Source organism: Engystomops pustulosus, chromosome 2 (genome assembly GCF_040894005.1).
Source record: "Engystomops pustulosus chromosome 2, aEngPut4.maternal, whole genome shotgun sequence".
In the NCBI taxonomy this organism is placed as follows: domain Eukaryota; kingdom Metazoa; phylum Chordata; class Amphibia; order Anura; family Leptodactylidae; genus Engystomops; species Engystomops pustulosus.
The window spans coordinates 176,252,175-176,253,297 of record NC_092412.1 but is presented as its reverse complement, the minus strand read 5'-3'; the positions used below and the strand labels follow the sequence as shown (position 1 = coordinate 176,253,297).

The 1,123-nt window shown below is 45.8% G+C and overlaps 1 protein-coding gene across 1 annotated transcript in view; it reads left to right on the top strand.

Annotated features, from left to right (window-relative positions):
- PSMA5 (proteasome 20S subunit alpha 5) overlaps window positions 1–1,123 on the top strand; it is a 10,746-nt gene continuing 9,623 nt past the window's right edge. The window contains exons 1-2 of the mRNA XM_072137378.1: window positions 1–167; window positions 631–697. Of these exons, the coding sequence (XP_071993479.1) occupies window positions 139–167; window positions 631–697 (96 nt within the window). The 5' untranslated portion in view covers window positions 1–138. The remainder of the gene's footprint in view (window positions 168–630; window positions 698–1,123) is intronic.

The window sequence follows — 1,123 nt, the reverse complement described above, 5'->3', positions numbered from 1 at the left end:
TGGGTCACATGATAGTGGCGTCATCTCAGGTCCTCTCTCTCTCTCTCTCTCTCATAAGGCATTGGCACCTCCGGAGCACTAGGCCTCAGTGAGTTAGCATCACCGGTTACTGCGCTCTTCGTGCTGTCCTGCATTACTATGTTTCTGACCCGCTCCGAGTATGACAGGTGAGTGTGAGTCGAGAAGGTGCTGAGGACCCGATCCATCATTTCCCCGCACACTGCGGGAGGCTGGGCGCATACCGGCTGCTCTTTGTGTAATCGGATATCCAGAGACTCATTTTCAATGGCTTGTATGGGGGCCATATAAAAGTAATAACTAATCACACTGTAGCCACACTGTGGTGCTGGTATTACTGGTGCAAATCTGAAGACAAGTGGCGGTGTGGGTCACGTTATACCCCTCAGTGACATGGCTGCTGTGCCCTGCCATTCATTTCCCATGGTATTCCCCCAGTACACATCCATAATCTGTTTTTGGGGCCATGAGATCTGTGGTGCTTGAGCAGCTCTTATTTTATCACTTCTATCGCTCTGTGGCTTGTATATGCCATAAAGCCTGTAGCAATGTTTATTTCTATACATCCAGGTATAGAATGTAATCTGTGTGATTTTCCTCTTTCTCTCTTAGGGGGGTGAACACGTTCTCTCCTGAAGGCCGACTTTTCCAAGTAGAATATGCCATTGAAGCTATAAAGGTAGTTTATCTATTTCTAAGCAGAAAGTGAAAGTATATGTGCAAGTCATTGCTTGTTCATCGAAAGGGATTTGGTCCAGCACTGTCATATCCAGCAGTTGAGTTAAAGGGGTTGTCGGAGTTTAATAAAGAACACATATATCTGTGTCGGGCTGGGGTAAAAAAAAGATAAAAGGCTATACCTTCACTGCAATCCGCCTTATCCTGTGCCAGCGTATGCTCATACAGTGAGCTGTGCTGCAGCCCTCCATTGTGAGGATACGCCAAGAATCCATCTGACGTATCCTTACAGTGGAGGGCAGAATGAGATTTGAATGTGTAGCCTCAGTTTGCTAACCATGTGATGTGACAATTTAATGGTTTTTATATATATATATATATACAGGTAGTCCCCGGGTTACGTACAAGATAGGGTCTGGAGGTTTGT